The 21,077-nt window shown below is 34.3% G+C and overlaps 1 protein-coding gene and 1 non-coding gene across 6 annotated transcripts in view; both read left to right on the top strand.

Annotated features, from left to right (window-relative positions):
- Lrba (LPS responsive beige-like anchor protein) overlaps positions 1-21,077 on the top strand; it is a 561,457-nt gene that overhangs the window by 115,428 nt on the left and 424,952 nt on the right. For 3 of the 5 annotated variants that reach the window (XM_027392996.2, XM_027392995.2, XM_027392998.1), the window contains 8 exons: positions 1,503-2,564; positions 3,839-4,017; positions 4,776-4,929; positions 5,345-5,525; positions 7,269-7,393; positions 7,789-7,896; positions 10,392-10,551; positions 13,771-14,221. In XM_027392996.2, coding sequence (XP_027248797.1) covers positions 1,503-2,564; positions 3,839-4,017; positions 4,776-4,929; positions 5,345-5,525; positions 7,269-7,393; positions 7,789-7,896; positions 10,392-10,551; positions 13,771-14,221 — 2,420 coding nt within the window. The remainder of the gene's footprint in view (positions 1-1,502; positions 2,565-3,838; positions 4,018-4,775; positions 4,930-5,344; positions 5,526-7,268; positions 7,394-7,788; positions 7,897-10,391; positions 10,552-13,770; positions 14,222-21,077) is intronic. The other 2 variants (XM_027392999.2, XM_035452023.1) reach the window with 1 other exon arrangement.
- LOC113833131 lies at positions 18,683-18,839 on the top strand. The gene has a single exon (XR_003480685.1). It is a non-coding gene; the product is annotated as a U1 spliceosomal RNA (small nuclear RNA).

Below are 21,077 nucleotides of genomic sequence, written 5' to 3'. Positions count from 1 at the left end.
GAAAAAAGTAAGTATCTTTAACAAATTGTGCTGGTACAATTGGATGGTGACTTGTAAAAGATTGCAAATAGATACCTTTCTATCCCTATTTACAAAACTCATGTCCAAATGGATCAAAGACCTCAACATAAATCCAGTTATACTGAACCTGATAGAAGAGAAAGTGGGAAGTAGCCTTGAACTCATGGGTACAGGAGACCACTTTCTATGTATAACATCAGTAGCACAGACACTGAGATTGACAATTAATAAATGGAACCTACTGAAACTGAGAAGCTTCTGTAAGGCAAAGGACACAGTAACTAAGACAAAATGACAGCTTACAGACTGGGAAAAGATCTTCAACCCCACTTTTGACAGAGGGCTGATCTCCAAAATATATAAAGAACTCAAGAAACTAGGTATCAAAATACTAAATAATCCTATTTAAAAATGGGATACAGATGTAAACAGAATTTTCAACAGAAGAAACTCTAGTGCCTGAAAGACATAAAAGGAATTGCTCAACATCCTTAGCCATCAGGGAAACACAAATCAAAATAACTCTGAGATACCATCTTATACCTGTCAGAATGGCTAAGATCAAAAACATTGATTGACTGCTGAATTTAGAATTTTAAAAGCATTTGTAAATGCTATCCAACCTGTTTTTTAAGAGGGTGTTTTTTCCCTCTTAATAACCCAGTCTCCAGTTCAACATGATAATAGGATGAATATCTTATTTTTTTATATACTTGGAGTTTCATGATTTTTTGGTAATATGTTCTCTCTTATAAAGGCTCCAGCTTTTGTATTGAACAGAAAGAGAGTGAACCCAAAAAAGGAGACACCATTTGTAACCAGTTCAAACTTTGAAAGTAAATGTTGGCCTTTGGGGGAATGTTTGGCTCATTTGTCCATTATCAAAACAATGTGTATCTATTAACTAAGTATAAATAATATTTTGTTTTCTGTAGCTATATTTAGAGGTGTTATAATATCAAGAATAATTATTTAAAAATTTTCTTCTGAGGACAAATGACAGAGAAATGGGTTTTCATGGCATTAAAGTTGTATATCATCCAGTGTGTAATGCTCTTTCTAATATGTAAACTCTTTTCTCAAATATCTTTATGAGTAAGTTTTTTTTTTTTTTTTTTTTTGAGACAGGGTTTCTCTGTGGCTTTGAGGCTGACCTGGAACTAGCTCTTGTAGACCAGGCTGGTCTCGAACTCACAGAGATCCACCTGCCTCTGCCCCTGCCTCTGCTGGGATTAAAGGCGTGCGCCACCAATGCCCGGCTTATGAGTAAGTTTTATGAGTAATTATGTTCTTATCATTTCATGGTATACTACCTGTTGCTATTAAGATAATTTCATCAAAATGAGGAATTATTAGTAACATAAGTTTTATCATTATTAGCTATACATTTAAATAATTATTGAAAGAATTTTAATTTCATGTTCTATAAAGTGGTGCTCATTAAAATATATCTCTTAACAGATTTTATGTATTTCTTCCAGGTTACTTTTGAAATACACAAAGAAAATCTTGCCAATATATTTAGGGAGCAGCAGGGAAAAGGTGATGAAGGATTAGGGCCTTGTTCTTCAAGTCTGGTTCCAGAAGTTACTGGTGTTACCAGGGATGTTGATATTTCAGTTCGGCCCCAGCACTCAGATCTGAAGGATTCTCCCAACTCTCCTCATTTCAGTAGAGACAGTGATGAGAACTCAAGTATTGGAAAGAACTCAAGCTCAGTAGATTCTGCATCCAACATTGAACTGCAGACACCTGATATGTCTAATGATGAAAAGAAAATGGAGAAAGAAAACCAAGAATTACTGGATCAAGCCACTTTGGTAGAAGCAGCAACAAATGAGATCAAGGTTGCTAGTGATTTAGAAGCATCTTCTGATGCAGTAGAATCTGTGACTCTTGTCTCTAATTCTTCTGAAATATCTGGCAAAGACACAATGATCATCAATGAAGTAAGTGCTTCTATAAGTTCTCCCTCAGAACAGGATGCTGCAGAGATGCCAGAATTGCTGGAAAAATCTGGAGTAGAGGAAGAGGAAGATGATGATTATGTGGAACTGAAGGTAGAAGGCAGCCCTACTGAGGAAACCAGTCTGCCCACAGAGCTCCAAGGTAATAGTTTATCTGTAACTGCCTCTGAAGTCAGAGAAGGGCAAGACATGTGTGGTAATGACTGTGAAGTTCAAGAGGAAGCACCTATTACTAAGATTCAAAATGATACTGAAACTGGAGATTCTAAAAATTCTACTTTCCCAACGATGGCTACACCAGGGTCTTTAGCTACCTCACCAGAAGCTCCTGTTTCCCAAACAACTGTACAATCAGACATTGATGAGATGCCGGATGAAGGGATAAAAACAACTAACCTTGCTGGAGAAACTCAATCAGTTAGTGATTTTGCTGATAATATCTCTGAGGCTCCTGCTACTTCTGAGCAAAAGATTGCTAAGCTAGATGTTTCCAGTGTTGCTTCAGATACTGAGAGGTTTGAATTGAAGGCCAGTACAAGCATGGAAGCACCCCAGCCTCAACAACATGGCCTTGAGGTAATTATAGATACTGTCTTAAAAGATCTAAAAGAATATGTATGCATGTTTTGCTTGCATGTTTGTCTGTGACACTGTGTGTACCTGTATTGTCTCTTTGGCATGAATTTGCATTGAGTTAAAAACAGTAAGTGTGACTGGGCGGTGGTGGTTATGCCTTTAATCCTGGCACTCAGGAGGTAGAGAGGAAGGTGGATCTCTGTGAGTTCGAGACCAGCCTGGTCTACAGAATGAGTTCCAGGATAGTCAGAACTGTTATATAGAGTAACCTTTTCTTGGATAAACAAAACAAAACAAAAAATCAGCAAGTGTGGATGCTTGTATTTGGTTAGTATATTACTAACTCTTATGTAAGTATATATACCAAACAGTTATATTTGATAATTAGTCTGAATTTATGACTATTTACTTATTCATTCATTTTTGTGGTGCTGAGCATTGAGCCCAGGACAATTTATGCATGGTATGTAAATACTCTTCTACTGATTATACTCTCAGACCCAATGTGAGTTCATTAAATGGCAATTTTTGTTATTATTTTAATACAGCATCACCAAACATTACCACTTTCAAACTTCAGAAATTGGCATAAATTTAGTTATAAAATAACTGTACGGAATACTTATTTTTCTTCTTCAACTAAATCAGTTCTAGTACATTTCTTTTCTGGTTAAATCTCGGACTGTGTATTTATCAATGAATGAGTGTGTTTTCAAATTTAATGGTCTATTCCTACTGTGAGAAGAGTCTGTGTGATTGAGAGACACAGTTTTTTTTTTTATCAGTATTTAATAGTAACATGGTACATCTATTGGTTGTATATTATTACTTTTTATTCCTTTTTTTTCTTAACCTCTGTCCTTCATTTCCTCTCTTTTGGTTTTTGTTGTTTTGTCTGCTTCTCATTATGTTGACTTTTGTTAATTCTTATTTTAACTAATGAAGAATAATCTAGTTACTGTCTGGATCATAAATACTGTTGTCTTTGCTAATATTCAAAATTAAAAACTGTTTTATTCCTATACAGTGGCAATGTCTGCAATAACAAGGCTCCACACTAATTGCTGTTGAATTGTGGTATTAGTGTTATTGATGACTTTGCTTTAACTGTATGGGAAGGTACTCACTGAAAGATTTCTTCTGATTTTACTTTGGTGGTGTCTTAGAATTTGAATATTTGTTAGATGCATTTCATGGAAGTTACTGAATTCTTTGCTAAGGTCTTCTTTTGAAGTTAAACTTACTTTATTACTTCTTAAACTTTTCTGTATTAGATATCAAGGCAACAGGAACAGCCAGGACAAGAAACAGCACCATGTGCTGCTGACCAACAAAGGAGGGACTCCAGATCAACCATGTTTCGCATCCCCGAGTTCAAGTGGTCTCAGATGCATCAGCGTTTGCTCACTGATCTCTTATTTTCCATAGAAACAGATATACAGATGTGGAGAAGGTTTGTTCATATGTTCACTAGAGGTGACATATATAAATGATAGTCTCTCTTTTCAAAGAAATTTAGGTAACATTTTATATTACTCGAGACAATTGGTTGAAAAGCAGATTATAACATCAATTTTATTCTCCATTCTATGCATGGAATCCCAATTTAGATTACAAAACCATAAAAATCCAAGATTTTCCTTATTAAAAATGGCCTAATGTTTGCTATAGCATTTTTTCTAGACTAGAATTAACAACAAGGTAGGTATTCCAAGTGGGCTTATTATTGTAAATGCCAAAATTTAGTTGAAATTCATGTACAATATTGTTCATATATTTAGCATAAGATATCTATATATTTTCCATTGTGTGATTTACAATATTAAAAGAACCCAATTTGTTGATTTTGGTTTCTTTGTGACTCTTAACATATTTAAATGAATTATGTAAGAAAGTAGTAGTAAAATTTCTTCTTTAATAGAATACATAGTCCCATTTGCCTCCTAATTTTTGTTGTGACTTCTCAATAAGTATAATTTCATTCAAATATATGATGAATAGTGTCTGTGTTTTAGCAAAGATATGTCTTGTATATAGATGGTAACTGCTGATGAAGAATGCTTTACTTGTTCTGAAGAAGTGTGCACCCCCAATATCTGCTACATTTCCAGGGTGATTCAAAAGCATCTTCTTTTCTGCCTCTCCTTAAGTAGGCATACTGTGATTTCCTTACTTTAGCTTCATCAGTAAACATAATTTATCTTTGGACAGCCATTCAACAAAGACAGTTATGGACTTCGTGAATAGCAGTGATAATATCATCTTTGTACACAACACCATTCATCTCATCTCTCAAGTGATGGACAATATGGTCATGGCTTGTGGGGGTATACTGCCATTGCTTTCAGCTGCTACATCAGCCACAGTAAGGATTTAACTACTATATACAATTGGTGTGAAATCATGAATGCAATGTATCCTTATTGATTAAAGCATATGATGTACAGTGGTTGCTGTACATCATACCTGCTGTAATAAAAACACATCTTTAATTTACCTGAAAAGATCTTAGGATGTGTTGCAGGAATGAAAGACCTATAAGGAATGTTACTTTGTTAGGCATGTGTTAGCTCATGAAAAATTTGATGAAAGTGTTCTCATTGCTGTTTTTTTTTTGTTGTTTTTTTTTTTTTTTGTTTTTGTTTTTAGATCAAAAGAGCCAATCAGTTTATTGTTCTAGATTTACAGAAAGCCTACCTTGAAAAAAAAATCTAGAAATTTGAGGAATGCAGCTGGTAAATGTAAATGTAGATATAATTATCAAACTTTATACTTTACAGCATGAGCTGGAGAATATTGAACCTACTCAAGGCCTTTCAATAGAAACCTCGGTGACATTTTTGCAGAGGCTAATTAGTCTTGTGGATGTGCTTATATTTGCAAGTTCTCTTGGTTTTACTGAAATTGAAGCTGAAAAAAATATGTCATCTGGAGGAATTCTTCGACAGTGTCTCCGACTTGGTAAGCTGTTAAAAGTCATCAGTTAAATATTATATTTAACATTTTCAGTCACCCACACTGATGGACGAGTAAAATTTTTCTTATTTTTGGGAAAAAGTGTATGCTTGCCATGTTGCCATATGACTATATTTTATTGAGCATGGTAGTAGCTAGCATGTTCGGTCATGGGGTGGGTGTAGTCAACATGCTGGTAAAGTGATTCTGATCACATTCACCCTTTTCTGTTAACCTCTTTTTTTTTCTAGCATAGTGCTTTTCAAATTTTATAAAACATCAAAAGATCTTCTTAGCATATATATTTATCTTGGGTAAGGCCCAGATTTGTCTTCCACAATACCATGGGATGCTGATCCCTTTCTCTTCCAGATATTTCAGTAGAAATGTTCTAAGTGGGCATCATTCAAGTACACAATTATTCAAATATTCTTGGATAGTTTATTAAAGTAGTTAACAGAATCATTAAATCTCAGTTCTTCTGGGAACAGTTCTTATTTAAGTGAAAGCAAACGTACTCAGACTGACTGCTGATTGTTTAGTATTAAGCAGGCTTCATTAGATGAAGTAAACCCTTATTCTTTGCATAAGGATTCTTGTATTTATGTATAAATGCTGAGATTTGGTTAATTGACTTGCTTGTGGAGAGAAGATGGTGGAGAGGGAAGACACAAGACATGGAAGCAAGCCCTTTGTAACTATGACTTTATGAAGACAGTAATTTATAAAAATAGCAACAGTAGTTTATAAAAATAGTAATTTATAAAAAGCTAATTATTAAAACATTTTCCTAAATATCAAGAATTTGTAATGTAAACTAGTAAACATCCATAATTAGACTTTTATATACCATTATAATTTTCACTTAAAATGCCTTGCAACTTAGCTTTTAGAATTAGTATGCTCTAAAATTATTGTAACAATATGTAGAAATTATTTAAAAATTTCATGTTGTGCATAACAAAATAGAAGCTATTGTTTATTAACTTCTGTCACTAGTGCTGATTTTGATATTTCAATAACAACTATTTTATTCTTTTGTTCATGCAAAAATTATAGGTCAAAAAGTTAAGAAATTTATCTCAAATTTAAAACTATAATTATTGCGGTTGAAATGTGAATGTAGATTTGTCTGCATGGGTCTATTACATTTTAAACTTACTAGGATTTCTGTACTGGGCTGGCTGTGTACTGCAGTGTTAAAGCAGTTGACTAGCACTCTGTAGCTCTGGGTTCATTCCTTTGTAGCACAATAAGACAAAACAAACCATTTATGAACTGATTCCCTTTCAGCAGAACTTCTGAAATCATTCTTGAGAGGGGCCAGAGGTCATTTTTTGAAACAGGATTCTATGATGACCACATTGGTTTTGAGGTTTCTGTGTGGTTGAAGATGACATTTGAACTTGGAATCCTCCATCCTCCTCCTCCCCCCAAGTGCTAGAAAACGGGCATATACCACCAAGCCTTGTTTTATGCTGAGGATAGGGATTAAAGCCAAAGTCTCATCAGTGCTAGATAAGCACTCTACCACCTGAGCTGTATTCCCAGGTCTTAACCATAACAGAGAATAAAATCAGACAATAAACAGTAGGTGATAGTCTAGGGACATTTTAGGAATTTGTGTAGGTAATCTCTTTTGAATAAAGTGTAGCAGGAATTGTACTGTGTAGGTGATTTATATCTTTGTTGTAAACTTAAATACAATTTTCTTTTCTTTCCCAATCTTTTTCTTAAAATATATTATAGTGTGTGCAGTGGCTGTAAGGAATTGCTTAGAGTGTCAACAGCATTCACAGCTGAAAGCTAGAGGAGATACAGCAAGCTTGAAAACAGTACATGGCCTGATTCCCATGGGGAAATCTGCAACAAAGGTGAGATATTGGATCATCAATTTCATAAAAGCATATTTGTATTCTACAATTAAGATCCTAAATTAGCTTGTTCATTTCAACATAAAGCTAAATAAATCTAACATAGTCTAAAATAGTCATTTTTTGTCAATATAGCATACTTTTGTTTAAATACATGGTAAATATTTGTGTATACTTAATCTTGTTTGCTTTTCCAATACTTTTCCTTGCTGCTATGTCAGTTTTCCCCATGTGACTCCCCCTGCCATACCCAACCCCCACAAGAAAAGAAAAATCATATGAAAAACTCTGTTTTTTCATACTATTGCATGCTTTTCTGATACTTTACTCTGTTCATAGATTTTAAATCTGTTTAATGTATATATGTATTATTATTATTATTTTATCTCAAATAGAGCCCAGTGGATATTGTTACTGGTGGTATATCTCCAGTAAGAGATCTTGACAGGCTCCTGCAAGACATGGACATTAATCGGCTACGAGCAGTTGTTTTCAGAGACATTGTAAGTTAAAATATTTCTTTCAAGAATTCTGCTAGCTAGTATGTTCTTCCTCTTGGGCTTGAAGTCCTTAAAGAAGAAGCTTTGTGAAATAATATAGATAGGTTTAACAGGCAGGCCTAGAAACCAGGTTTTTTGGCAGTGTTTTTAGAATATTACAATGGTAAAAGGAATTATCTGAATAAACAGAGCTAGTTCATCAGAGTGAAAGAGCAATCCACTGTTACATAAGAAGCACTGCCTGTTCTTCTCATGTGTTCATCAGCAAGTCCAAAAACTTCAGTTGTGTACTTTCATAATTCCTATTTTACAGATGAAGAATATGAGATATGGAGAGCTTAAGTAGCCTGGTCAAATGATGTTGCTAATAAATGACAGTCAGACTTGAGATTGGGTAGTTTTGCCTCCAGAATCCTTGTACTTACTGTAGTAATATGTACTACCTTCTAACATTGTATTATTTTACTGGATATTAATTTTTTTCTGAAGGATTGTTAAAATGTAATGAAAGGGTACATTATGAAATATTCTTCCTATTATGGTATTTTAAACTTTTTTGTTTTGCTTGTGGTTTTTTTTTTTTTTTAAGTTTTGTGGTAGGGTTTTATCAAGCCAGCTTTGTGGTAGGGTAGCTCAAGCCAGCTTTCACTCTCTGTTTGCCTTTCTAGCCTGTCAAGAGCTGTGACTATAGCCACATGTCTTGTCTTTTTTAACTTTTTAAAGAAGAAAATAATTTTGTTTTATCAGATTTTGATGTTATATTTTTAAGGTTTTATAAAATATAAATCTTAAAGTCATTTGTAATCTTACTACTGGGACTATTATTGTCACTGTTAAGTTTGAATACTGTCTAAATAGTATAGTTCCAGGTGCTATGTATGTAGTATCTCATTTATACGCCCATCAGGAAGATGGCAGGATTAGGTTGTTTTGTGCTAGAAAGCACATAGTAGAAAGAGGTGGAGGAAGTGAGTTAAGGATTTTTGTAATTTAATGGGATGAATAAGGATTTAGTTAAGACATAAGTAATCAATAATTGACTAAGAAGACCATATAAATGATTTGCCTAATGGTCATATCGTTAGCAGTCACAATACATGGCTTGAAAGGGATGTTTAATAAAAAAGGAAAAGCATACATTTATCTTTTCTATTAAGACTGAGAAATTTATACTTGCAAACTTACAAGGTACTATAGATTTTATCATACTAGAAATGTGTCTAAGAATTGCTTCCAGTAGACCTGTTAAGGGAGAATTTGATATTTGATTTTTTTTCTGAAGTTATATCTAGAATTTCTGATAATAGTATTTATATTTTTAATTTAAATTTTTTATTTTTTGAGAATTTCATATATAAAAACAGTAAATAATAATTGATGTTTAATCTAATTGTTCCTTAAGTTCACATCTGCCTTTTAGGCAACAAAGCTGAAGGCCTAGGGCAAGTACTAATTTGCTGGTATATGTCTTTAGACTTAGAAGCTTGCCAAATACCAACTACTTGAGATGCATTTAATTTTAGGATTTGATGGACATTTGATTTTTTTTAATTAAAATAATTAAGTTATGCCTTTCTGAGACATTATCAGAATGGATACAGAGACAGAGGTCATTGGTTGTCATGTGCAGGTCATCGGTAGAGCTAGCATGGCTACCTCTTTTTTTTTTTCCCATTCATTTATTTAGCTCATAAATAAAGTCATGCACGATTATGATACATAATGCAGTATGTTCACAATGGCATGGCTAAATTAAACCAATTAACATGTTATATCATACATATTCATCATTTTTGTTTTGAGAACACTTAAAGTATACTATCTCACAACTTTTAAAATATAGCATATTGTTATCAACCATATTTGTCTTGCTCTCAGTAGACCTCAAGACATCACAGGGTGCATGGCTACCTCTTATGCCTCACTTTAGTTTTCCTTTTCTCTGAGAAAAATGCTTTGTTTTAAGTCCTGACTTCCATTTGCCTGTGATATTTAAAATACTCTTCTCCTTTTCCATCTGTTTCTCTATGTGACAGCTTTACCTTTATCTCCTGGATGTTTGTTCTGGATATGCTGGGTATCATAGTACAACATTGCTAGGATGTTAAATTTATATATTTGGATTTTTATGATGAGAAGTAAAAAAAATCAGTTGTTTTTATATCGTGGTAATTACTGTTTGAGTTGCCTTATAAAGTATGGTATAATATGTCTCTTAAGATTGAGCACTCAAGGTTTAAAGTTGAATTAGGTCTTCTGTTTCTGTGTTTGTAAGTATAGACATTTTCATTTAAAGATGCTGCCAAGAATATACTTGATCTTTACTCAAATGTATTTTAGAATTATTATATTTAGTTATAAATTATCATACAAATGATATATTATTTTCTGTGCATGTTGCAAGATTTGTGAACATAGTCTATATTTAAATGTTTTAATGTGAAGTAAGATTAAAATTTTAATGGTGCCATGAACAATTTCTTTTGTTTTTTTCTCAGGAGGATAGCAAGCAAGCTCAATTCTTAGCTTTGGCTGTTGTTTACTTTATCTCTGTTCTGATGGTCTCAAAATATAGAGACATTTTGGAACCCCAAGATGAAAGACACAGTCAGTCTCTTAAGGAAACTGGTAGTGAAAATGGGAATGCATCACTTCCTGGTAAGCGTCCACATTTTATTCCCTGATAACCAAAGTTCAAACAATTTTACCCAGTAAGATACTGATTCTGGAACTTAAACCCACTGATGTGTAAAGTGAGAGCATAGCTTTATATTTACTAATAGCAAAATATTTTAACTTATATTTACCAATAACTCAATAATTTACATATTGTAAAATTATTTTCAGTTGGGAGAAGAGTTTTGTACTATAAGTGACCATCTAATTAAGAGATGAGACAGTGTTACCCTTTGTAAGTAAAGAGTTCTAAGTTTAACAGTATTTGCTGTTAAGGGTAAATCAATCTTTTATAACAGAGTTCTAGGAAGTTGATTAAACAATTAATAGTGATAACTATAGTTTTAAAAGTAGCTTTCAGTTACAGAAGTATAGTTATGTAAACAGCTTTGATAGTCATAGAACTAGCTGCACCAAGAAGAGGGGGTGTTTTGTTTGTTTGTTTGTTTCATAGGTTTTTATTTAGTACCTCTTAGGTACTTATATTCATACAGGAAGAAAAAGACTCCACCACCATGAAGCTTATCTCTGGCAGGAAGAGACAGAAAATATTTTTTTTTCTGAAAGTCTTTTTATTTTATTATTTATTTTTTATTTGAGTTACAAACACGATTGAATTACATGACAATCCCAGGACAGAAAATATTTTTAACAGACAAATTTTATAGTATTTTAGAGGTCCATAAAAGTGATAATAAATAAAATGTCAGGCATGACAGGAGAGATGGCTTATGCCTTTTTCTTTAAGAGAAATGAGCAGTCATTGGAATGTTTAGTAAAAAGTTATAACTGACATGTATTTTAAAAATAACACTCTAGGGGCAGTATTCAGCTGATAAAGGCATTGGCCATGCAACCCTAATGATCTGAGTTTAGTTTCCAGAATCCACAGTGGAAGTTGTCCTCTGTCCTCCACATGTGTACCATGGCATGTTCAGATGTGTGTGTGTATCATATGCACATTATAAACACATATACAATACAATAAAATAAATTAAATAACTCCATTTTATGTTGAGGTTACACTTTAGAGGGGAAGAAAAACTAGTTTTTTGTTTGTGTGCTGTCATGTGACATAGTACATTGAAAGTTAGTGGTTTAAAACTACAATTATCTTTGTATTTCATGATTTCTGTGGGTATCATTTGAATATGGCATGGTAGGAATGCTCACCCCTGCTCTAGATGTTTCCTGGGACTTAATGTCTAAGGTGCTTTTCTGCTGTTTAGTGCCTTAGCTGAAAGGGCTGGGGTTGGCTGAGAGAAGCAGCTGAGCCAGTGTTATTTTGAGGGAGGGACTTGATGTTTATTTTAACTTAATTCTCTGTTTTTCCATTAGTTTGAAAGGCATTTCTGTTTCTGTGTAGTCTCCTTCATTAGAGTAGAAGTCAGTTAAATTTCTAAATGGCTGGTTTGGAGTTTGGTAAAGTCAAGTCTGACAGGCCTTATTAAAACTCAGCCGTGGGACTGGCTGTTACTTCTGGTTCTATTCTACTGGTAAACATTGTATTGGTCTAGTTAAGACTGAAGGATTTCTTAAATACCAGTAGGTGTGTGTCAGTAGGATCATTAAAGTAATTGCCTTCACTACCAGTTAAGATGACAATGCAGTAATTCACTTGATGTGATGACTTGATGGGCTATGGTTGTAACCACACAGATAACAAGAGGCAGTCAGATTCTGGATATATTTGGGTGACAGAAGCACAGTATTTCTGAACGTTAATGTGGACATTTAAAAAGAACTGATATTCAGTAATTACTATAAGATATGCTGGAGTAGGTCAAACGTGAAATGTTTCAGTTTTCAACTTGCTGACTTACACACACACACACACACACACACACACACAGACACACAGACAGACACACACACACACACACACACACACACACACACACAGACACACACACAGACACACACACACACACACACACAGACACACACACAGACACACACACACACACACACACAACACACACACACACACACACAGACACACACACACAGAGACACACACACACACAACACACACAACACACACACACACACACAGACACACACACACACACACACACACAGACACACAGACACACACACACAGACACACACACACACACACAGACACACACACACACACACACACACACACACACTCACACACACACACACTCTCCCTTTGTGTGTGGGATGAGATTGTGGAGGCACTTGTAATGTGGAGGGTGGGTGGAATAACTAAGGGAAAATACATGTAGAGGTGCTGAGAGAACTAAGGACTGAAAGGACCAAGGATTGACCCCTAAGTTCTTTGAACCTAATAAATCAGCGAAAAAGAAGTTGAAGATATTAATGAGAAACTACTGGTGAAGGCATAGAAGAAAAAAAACAAAACAAAACCATGAGTCAAAGGAAAAAAGAATTACCAAATTGCAGAGAACATCCAGCAGTTGCTTTGCTGTCAAGTGCTATTAGGGATGAGGACTGATCTTAAAATTTGGCAAGGTGTAGGTTTTGGGTGAACTTGAAAAGAACATATTGGTTAGAATGATTGGAAGTTTGATTGGAGAGAGTGAAATTTAAAAAAATGGGATTTTTGGGCTAGGGATTTAGCTCAGTTGGTAGAGTGCTTGCCTAGCATACATGAAGCCCTGAGTTTGAGTCCCCAGCCCCTCATCAACTGGTCATGGTGGCATATGTCTGTAATCTCAGCATGCAAGAGGTAGAGAGAATATGATCAGAAGTTCAAGGTCTTCCTTGGATTCATAGCAATCCTCGGACACATGAGACCCTGTCTCAGCAGGGATGGGGATCACCAGCAGTATTTATTTATTCTGCATATTGGAGGGCTTGACCATTTTTTCCAGCAGTGCAAACTATGTGACTATGTGTGAGGTAGAAGGCTTTACTTTGTGCACTGTTGGCATTCAACTTTGTGCTATAATCCATGCATATGTTACAATAATTTTTGAAGGCTGTTGTGGGCATTATTTATTTATTTTAGCATATTTTATTTAGCATATCTATTTTGGATATAAGGTATATTATTCCCTCATTATATTTTGTAGTTTATGTTAATGGCTTTTTATTTTGAGAGAAAATGACACATATTTCATAAAATCTTGAATGGCTACTGGGACTTGAATATACCTTTAAAAAATTAGTTCTTGATTTTTTTAATTTACTCTTCTATTCCTGGGTAAGATGCAGAAAACACACCAGCAGAATTTAGCCATTTAACTCTATCATCAGTGGAAGAATCAGTGGAGGGCACCTCATCTACTCGAAGGAAGGACTCTGGCCTTGGTGAAGAAACAGCTTCTGGCTTAGGAAGCAATCTGTCTGCAGCTTCTCCAGCTGCGCCTCTGGGTGTCAGCGCTGGTCCAGATGCCATCAGTGAGGTGCTGTGCACTCTTTCTTTGGAAGTCAATAAATCTCAGGAAACAAAAATTGATGGAGGAAATGAGTTGGATAGGAAGGTGACAGCATCAGTTCCAGTTTCAAAAAATGTCAATGTGAAGGACATTCTCCGGAGCTTGGTTAATATGCCAGCAGATGGAGTCACAGTGGATCCAGCCCTTCTACCCCCAGCCTGCCTTGGTGCTCTTGGAGATCTGTCTGTTGACCCACCAGTACAGTTCAGATCTTTTGACAGGTATGTAAATAACCCTTTGTTTCAGTATGCTTATGTTTGCAGATTATAAAGGTAAATAGGAATCCATTATGAAAGTCTAAATTCTGTGGCTTTAACATTAGAGTAGAATGTTTTGATCTAATTTATAAAAAATATAAGGGTAGTTTTATTGTGTGGTTTGTACAGTATTTCAAATGTTTATTTAGTAATATTTTATGTGCCCCTAAAATTATTTTAGGTGTATTTTTAGTAATGCACATTGTGTGTAAAAGAGCCCGCCCTTCATCCCTCCTTCCCTCCCTCCCTCCTTCCCTCCCTCCCTCCTTCCCTCCCTCCTTCCCTCCCTCCCTCCTTCCCTCCCTCCCTCCTTCCCTCCCTCCCTTTTTTAGTTACACCTCAGTATTATTTGAACTTACCATAGCTGCCCATAATTCCCTTCAGTAGTGTCAGCCTTTGTGACAACAACAACAACAAAAGTGGGGATCTAGATGTCAGCAAATACAAGAATTAAACCAAGTGTTCTGATCATGGGCAGTTTGAAAAAGCTAACTACAGAATCTTTGTTGATTGTGTAGCCCACGGAATTTTTGTTTTTATAGATTTGCCTATTTTTCTAACTACCCAAGACCTCAGTATTGCTAGGGATATGCTCTACAATCAGTTGTAATATGTCATCAGCCCATCTGGTCATTGTCTTTATAAAGTTTTCTTATGTTCTACTTTTAACACATAGTTATTGAATGAACACTTTTAAAAATTAGTATTTTTATCTGGAAACAAACTAATGTATAGAAAAGTTCCTACTGCAAAATATTTTATTTGGGACATTAAGTTGCTAATATGATACTTAGATACTTTTTAATACTTTCTGGGTTTTCTGTATAGATATACCATTATTTTTTAATAAGAAAATTAAAATTGTTACAATGCTTTTTAAATCTTAAAATACTGACTATAATTATTATCTAAATTTCTTTAAAATTATTTAATATTTTTATTTATTCTTTCATAATTTTTATGTATATATAATGTACTTTAGTCATTTCTGCCTCGTTTTCCTCTTATCCCTGTCCACCTCCCATTCAACCCCTTCTTCCCAGCAACCATCATTCCTACTTTGGTTATTTTGTTTGTGTGCTTTATTGCATTTATTTATTTATTTATTTATTTATTTATTTAAATTATGTATGTCTGTGTATGGATATGTGCCCATGAGTGGCAGGTGCCTGTGGAGGTCAGATGATCCATTGGAGTTGGAGTTATTTATAAGTAGTTGTGAACCAGCTGACATGGGTGCTGGGATCTGAACTCTGGTCCTTTTCAAGAGTGGTGCATACTGTTAAGCACTGAGCCATTTTTAGATGCTTCTGTGTGAACGTGGACAGTGGATAATTTACTTGAACGAAGACAATTTATCAGTAGTTATACTACTAAGGAATTTGATTCTTCATCCAATCGACCATTTTACTTCTATAGCTCCATCAAGAAGGGTGGGTCCTTCCTGCATCAATCCATAGTTCATAGAGATAACCACTGTTTTTGTAAGTTCATGGGCACTACAGCCATGCTGTTTCTAGAAGACAGCATTTCATAGCACTTCTTCCCATTCTCCAGCTGTTACATTGTTTCTGTTCACTCTTTTGCAATGTTCCCTAAGCTTTGGAGTTTGTGATGTGATATTTCACTTATTCTCCGCACTTTGGCCACTTACGAGCTTGTCTCTTAACTGGTAATGTCTGCAAACAGAATTTTCTCTGACCAAGTCTAATAGCAGTAGTAATCTATATGTAAAATTACAAATATTTAGAAGGTAATTTGACAATATAGCCATTTAGAGAAACAATAGCAATAGGTTCCTTTGTCTAGTTCCCATAACCTCCCACCCGTGAACTTTTGACTAGGTTTATAATACCAGATGTGGATTCCCTTCTGTGGAGCTGGCGTCAAATCCAAGCAGAAAATGATTGGTCTTCACATAGCAGTTATGTTACTTACTGTTGCACCAATGAGAACATGTGGCCTGATAGACTGGTGGTGCAGAATTCTTAGTCTGGTGGGACTTATAATGACTTTTTCCCTTCAGCAGCAAGCATAGTACCTTCTGTCTCCAGGAAAGCTAGCCAGCAGGGAAGAAGCTTCCAGCTCAATTTTTACTTGATTTTTTTATGTCCTATAAACCAAAGTATGTGGTGCATTAGCAATAGGGTCTAATCATCTAGTTCTGTGGGCAACCAACAGCAGTGGGAATAACCTGTTCAATAACAGTCTTTTACGTCAAATGATCCAATTCCAGTTTATGTCTCTTCAAGTATTTGGATGTCCCTCAATTTCTATTTATCTAATGTTGCCTTAGAATTAGATTCAGGTTAGTACATCTTTGGCAGAAATATCACAGAAGTGACAGTTTCTTCTTGTTGATTCCTGTCCAGTGGCATATGTGTGGTTTTATTTTATTAGTGATGCAGCTTACTCTGGTCAGTGATTACAATGGTATGCACTAAGTTTCTCTACTATTATGGAATTCTTTGTGCATAGAGGCTATAAAAATTCCACCACTTTATCAGATTTTCTGTTCATTCATATTATGGACTTGAGGTTTTCTGTTTTATTTGGTGGCTTCTAATATTAGAGGCTTCTACATATAAGACTATGTAGTAATGTTTTTCAGTTAGTGTAGTCTTTGTCCTCTCTAATTCCCTCTTCTATAAATAGTGTCTTACTCTGTTTTCCATGCCAGCTTCAGATTTGTCAGCTCAAATTATTATTTTTCGAGAGACCCCTGAACTCATGGTAATCTTTCTGTCTTGGTCAAGGCTAGGATATGGGTGCAAGTTACCATGCCATCTTAAAATTAACTTAAATTTGTGCTACTGTTAATAATAAGAAACAATTTTAATTGGCTGTGTTTTGTTTGTATACTTAAAATGTTTTTTAATGAATGACAAAAATTTTTATTTTGGCATTTATTTATTTTTCAATTATGTTGAAATTAAATCTCTATTTTCAGTGCCTTAAGTCAGATTATACATTTACTTAGGGAATCCTGCTTAAGTACTTACTTTAAAAAGATTTGTTGAAGTAAGAAAGAAACAGTAATTTTGCTGGTAGCATTTTCAGGATGTTCTGTGGAGCTTAACATGTCTGGTATGCATTTAACATATTGTCTGATGGAGTGTAATCTTCTTTGTCTTTCCCCCTATCTTTTTCCTTAGCAAGAGACACCTTTTGAAAGATTTTTTTCTTGAATCCATGGACCAATGGAGTGTCTTTGGGAATTTCAAAGCATCCCTCTGATCATGTATTTATCTCAGGAATGCTGTGCCAGAAATCAGAACTCTCCTCATATCTTAAGAGTTATCAACTCCCAAGCAATCACTGGGAAGTTTAGAGTAACAGCTACATGAGTGAACCCTTGCTGAAAGGCTGCCAGGTTCAGTGTCTGCAAAGGGAAGGTGTTTGTGTTCATTCCCATGCCAAGATTCCTGTTCTTATCTAATTTGAAGATCCTTGCTGGCGATTAATGGGTGCCAGGGATTTATCTTGATAAAGTTCAAGGGCTGGTCTGTGTTTTCAGCTGAATCCTTAGGGACTAAAGTACTCAGCTGAAATATTTTTTTTTCCTTTTTGTGAACCATTTTATTTAACCATTAAATAAAATAGCAGTGTGAAGTTTTGTAATATTTTAAACTGATGTAATTTTAAAATGAAAATTCTCAAACTTGTCTGGAAGATATTATTGCTGTTTATTTGTGCTTATTAGTAATTAATTGAAAGGACCTTTAAAATTCCTAATTTTGAAAAATGACAACAAAAGTATTTTCACTTGCTATGTGTGGGACTATAAAAAGTACCTTAGATATCTGTATAATTCAGATAATTACTTGCTTCATAAATATTAAGACAGATTTTGAGTTTATTTTTTAAGTAGAAACTTAAGACCTAGGGCATACTCAGAGGTAGAGTTTCTGCTTAGTTTGTGCCAGATCATGGGCTGAACCCAACACAAGAGTTGGGAACGGAAGAACAAAATAAATATGCTCGATAACAGTATATTTTCAAAGTGAGCTCTATGTATGTTGCATTTGTTTTTTGTTTTTTAAGCGACTCCAAAATATTTTGGTTTTGTATAGCTAATTCCCGTTGAAAAGTGATAAGTTTAAATTTTTAGGCTACCTTTTAAAAATGTAGAATGTACTTTTCTAGTAGCTTAGATTTATGCTTACAGGATGAACATAATAGGCCACATATCTCTTCAACAAAAGGTTTTAGTCTTTACACTGAAACTTTGCTGTAGTAATAAAATGAAAACATGCATATATACATATATTGTTTATTTCCATTTTAATTAGATCATGTGATTTTGGATTTTATTTTAATACATCCCAGAGCTTTAGTAGTAATGTGTTACTGCTTAGATTTGAATCAGGTAATTGATCCAGAAATTATTAATTTTATTTTTGTGTGTACTAATTCATAGTTTGAATAAATAGCAGAGAGAAAACATGATCACAAAGGTGAATTTCCAGGGTCTGTATTACCCATTGCACTACAGATATGTTGACCCCTGAGATTTCCCCAAATGTGGGAAAATTGACTAAATGATTTCTGGTAATGGGGAACTATCTTCATGCTCTCCCCTATTAAAATTAAAAAGTAAAATAAAACTTCATTTTGTATTAATTTTTTGTAATTTAAAAGTATATGCATAATTTCTTACCATGAAAAATCTTCATTTTTATTCTGTATAGATTATTGTAATGGAGATATATTTAAGTGTGAACATGAATATGATGGTTGGAGAACTTAGTGAACATACCGAAAACTATTTAATTGTATGCTTTATGTGCAGGAATTGTATGGCATGTGAATTATAGCTTAGCAAAAACTTGAAAAGCAGTTCATCATGAAGCAATGGCTGAAGTCAGACAATCTGAGTTGGGCTGCATTCCTAAAATCCACTTTGATAAGTTGCTTTTTGAGCTTGTCTTAAAACTTGAAAAAATGTTTTAAAAAGCTGTTTGGTGGCACGTGTCTGTAGTCTTAGGATTTGTAAAGGGTGAGGACAAGATGGTAAGAGGAGGATTAGGAATTCAGGGCTCTGGCTTGGTCTACCTTTCATATTTTCTCCCCCAGTTATTTTTTTTTTAATGAAATTAACGTATCCCTTAAGATTGTTTTTTGAATTGAACTATAAATTTTTGAGAATATGTGCAAGACTGGGCAGTAAATAACTGAACTGAATAAAAGAATATGCTATTTTCACTATTGAAATATTATTAACAGTACACTAAATGTTTAAAAAGGAATCAAAGTTTTGTTGTGTTTTAATTAACCATGGATGAATAAGGATTGCACCTGTTAAGGAACAAATATCAAATGTAGTATTTGATGAACTTTGACCAGTTTATATACTTGTGTTACACAAAACATTAGTCACCATTTTCCCTTTCTAGCAAGCCATTGTCCCTGTCCCTCAGAGTAAGTTGCTATTTTAACTTTTTTACCATTTATTGGTTTGCCTGCTCCAGAACTTTTCAAAAAAGGAAGTAAAAAGTATGTGCTTGATCATAGGTTTCCTTAATTTATCCTAACACCTTTGAAATTCATCCATATTGGTAAGTTTATTAGCACTCTATCATATTGTTACATAATAGTATCCTATGATATAAGCCCTCACCATTTAAAAGTTTAGCTTTTCTGCATGAAGGACATTTGAGCAGTTGCCAGTTTTCAGCAACTTTAATGCATCTGCAAGCATAATTGTATTATTTCATACTTAAATTTTCTTGAGCAAAGTTCTGAGGTACTGTTATTGGGTCACAGGATAAATTTATATCTAAAATTTTGATTGTAGAGCCAAGTAATTCTTTTTTCCCCCCACTGCTGTGAATTGAAAAGGCAAAGTGCTGTGCCACTGCCTGCCCAAAATTTCACTAATATTTCCTTGCACATAATTTCAATAACCTAAATGTTATTCTGTCATCAGCAAATATCTGTTGTATGCATAAAACAGGTTGTGATGGTTCTATTGTGAACAACTGTGAAAGTGAATTATACACACTTTTCATTTTTCTATCTTATTTGTTAGAGCATAGAGATTTTCTTACATATTGGTATATAAATTTCTGGCAAGAGTAGGAAAAACAAATACAGATTATATTTAGTATTGTTTTCTGAGCCACCAGCACATATGTATGTGCGCATGTGTGTGCATGCACAAACTGAGGTCATATCTACTTCCCTTTAAGTCACCGATCTTCATCTGATATAAGCTACCATGATTTAAGCACACCATTTTGGGATTGTGGGCTCAGGTGGCTGTTGCTTCTATTTTTTAGTATATAGTTAACATTGGCAGTCACCCTTATAATGATGTGACACCAGCTACCCCCGAGTACATTGAATAAGCCTTGCCTAGCAAAAGATAACTTGATTTAATTGGCAACAGTGTTTGCCCTCAAATGATAGTCACTGAAGTAAAACGGAACCTATTTCACTTTGTTCCTCTTTTAAAAAAAATTAACAATAGATACATATTTTTAAAATAATAGAATTATGTGATTTAAAAAGTATGAATACATTTATTAGGATAAAGTACCTAAGTGATTTTGTTTAAAAATCAAACTTTAAAGCTATTAAGGGAATACTTTGAGCTTACAGTATTGTCAACAAAAGATGTGATTAAATAAATTGAATGTTGAAGACTTTAAGCTTATGGTTAACACAGGGTAATTAAAAGTAAGAGCTGCTGTGGGAGTACATTATATATCAGCTGTCCTTTTACCTCATTAACTGGGTTTTTGCATGTTTATGGAGCTAACGTCAATTAAAAATGCCTTTTAAGTTATGTCTAACAAGGTCTTTTAGTTACTCTTTT

Source organism: Cricetulus griseus (assembly GCF_003668045.3).
Source record: "Cricetulus griseus strain 17A/GY chromosome 1 unlocalized genomic scaffold, alternate assembly CriGri-PICRH-1.0 chr1_0, whole genome shotgun sequence".
Lineage (NCBI taxonomy): Eukaryota > Metazoa > Chordata > Mammalia > Rodentia > Cricetidae > Cricetulus > Cricetulus griseus.
The sequence above is the reverse complement of the archived record's forward strand: the minus strand, read 5'-3'. Positions and strand labels throughout refer to the sequence as shown.